The sequence below is a fragment of the Enhydra lutris genome, unplaced genomic scaffold, assembly GCF_002288905.1.
Source record: "Enhydra lutris kenyoni isolate GAN:26980312 unplaced genomic scaffold, ASM228890v2 scaffoldscaffold31, whole genome shotgun sequence".
In the NCBI taxonomy this organism is placed as follows: domain Eukaryota; kingdom Metazoa; phylum Chordata; class Mammalia; order Carnivora; family Mustelidae; genus Enhydra; species Enhydra lutris.
The window spans coordinates 9,335,256-9,336,461 of record NW_019154115.1 but is presented as its reverse complement, the minus strand read 5'-3'; the positions used below and the strand labels follow the sequence as shown (position 1 = coordinate 9,336,461).

The window sequence follows — 1,206 nt, the reverse complement described above, 5'->3', positions numbered from 1 at the left end:
AGCGACAGGGCTGCCACGGGGCCCCCTCCTGGCGTCTCCCTCCGCCGGCCGCACCGACCTCGCGGTCCCCAGACCAGGGGCCAGATGTAGAAAGTAGTCCCCAGGCCGGCAGCGGCGGCGCTGTCCACTCCGCCGCCCCCGCCCCCTCCAGCCGCCGCCTCACTCCGCCCCCAGGCCGGACTCTCGGGCCCCCAGCCTCTTGCAAGCGGGTGTCCGTGCGCCGGCCTCGCCGCGACACAGAGACCCGCAGCCGGCCGCGCCGAGCCACGCCACGCCGGAGCCCGAAAGGGAAGCCAGGGTGTGCGCGTCCAGCAGCGGCGTGGGGAGCGCCCGGAGGCGGGGGCAGGCAGGCGGACAGCGGCTACCGGGCGGCCGGGGAGCATGCCCGCGCAGCCCCGCTGAATGGCGCCTTCTCTGCGACCCCTCGCCCGGCTGCGGCCGCCAGGGATGCTGCTCCGCGCGCTCCTGCTCCTGCTGCTGCTCGGCTCCGGTCCAGGTGGGCGCGCTTTCTTCTGCGCCTGTGGGGTTTGAGCAGGCGCGAGTGGGCTGGGGAGAGAGGAAACCGCAGCGGGGGGGGGGGGGGGGGGGGGGGGGGGGGGGGGGGCCCCCCGCGGCCCGCCGGGGGGCGCGGCCCCCCGGACCTGCCCCCCCCCCTGCTGCCAGTCGGGAGCCGCTGCTGGAGGCGCGGGCGGCCCGCGGGCTGTGCGGGGGCGCGGGCAGAGCTGTGAGCGCCTCTCCCGGCACACGCCCCTCCTCGCTGCGCTCCGTGAGCCGCAGCCTGCATGCAGGGCCGTGGCGCCCGCTGTCCACTCTTCCCCCTTTCTCCTCGCGCCATTGTCCGGGCTCCGGCCGAGTCCTCGCCTCCGCGGCCAGCCTCAGCTCCAGCTCCGCGCAGCCAGCTCGCTCGCCCGCCGGGGCCGCCGCGGCGCACGTGGCTTTATTTATATTGTTTCCTTAGTGGCAGCCTGGCCACGCAGGGGGCGCCGCGGTTTCCCTCTGCTTCCCCTTTTTGCAGTGGGGGTTTCCCACACGTTTTAGGCCAGGGGAGAGAATAGGTGAACTCAGCCTTGGGGGCAGCACCCCTAGGGCCCCCATTTCCCCAGATCTGGATCAAGAGAGGAGAAGGTCAGGGGAGGGGTGGAAATAGAGACAAGATGGGTTGGAAGGTGCGTGGCTGATTTGTGTTCGGGGCGGGGGGGGGGGGGG

The 1,206-nt window shown here is 74.0% G+C and overlaps 1 protein-coding gene across 1 annotated transcript in view; it reads left to right on the top strand.

The window, feature by feature from the left end:
- The first annotated feature begins 402 nt into the window (after positions 1-402).
- The window catches only part of LOC111153116 (protogenin), a 115,888-nt gene continuing 115,084 nt past the window's right edge, over positions 403-1,206 (top strand). Inside the window, exon 1 of the mRNA XM_022511916.1 lies at positions 403-496. Coding sequence (XP_022367624.1) covers positions 403-496 — 94 coding nt within the window. The remainder of the gene's footprint in view (positions 497-1,206) is intronic.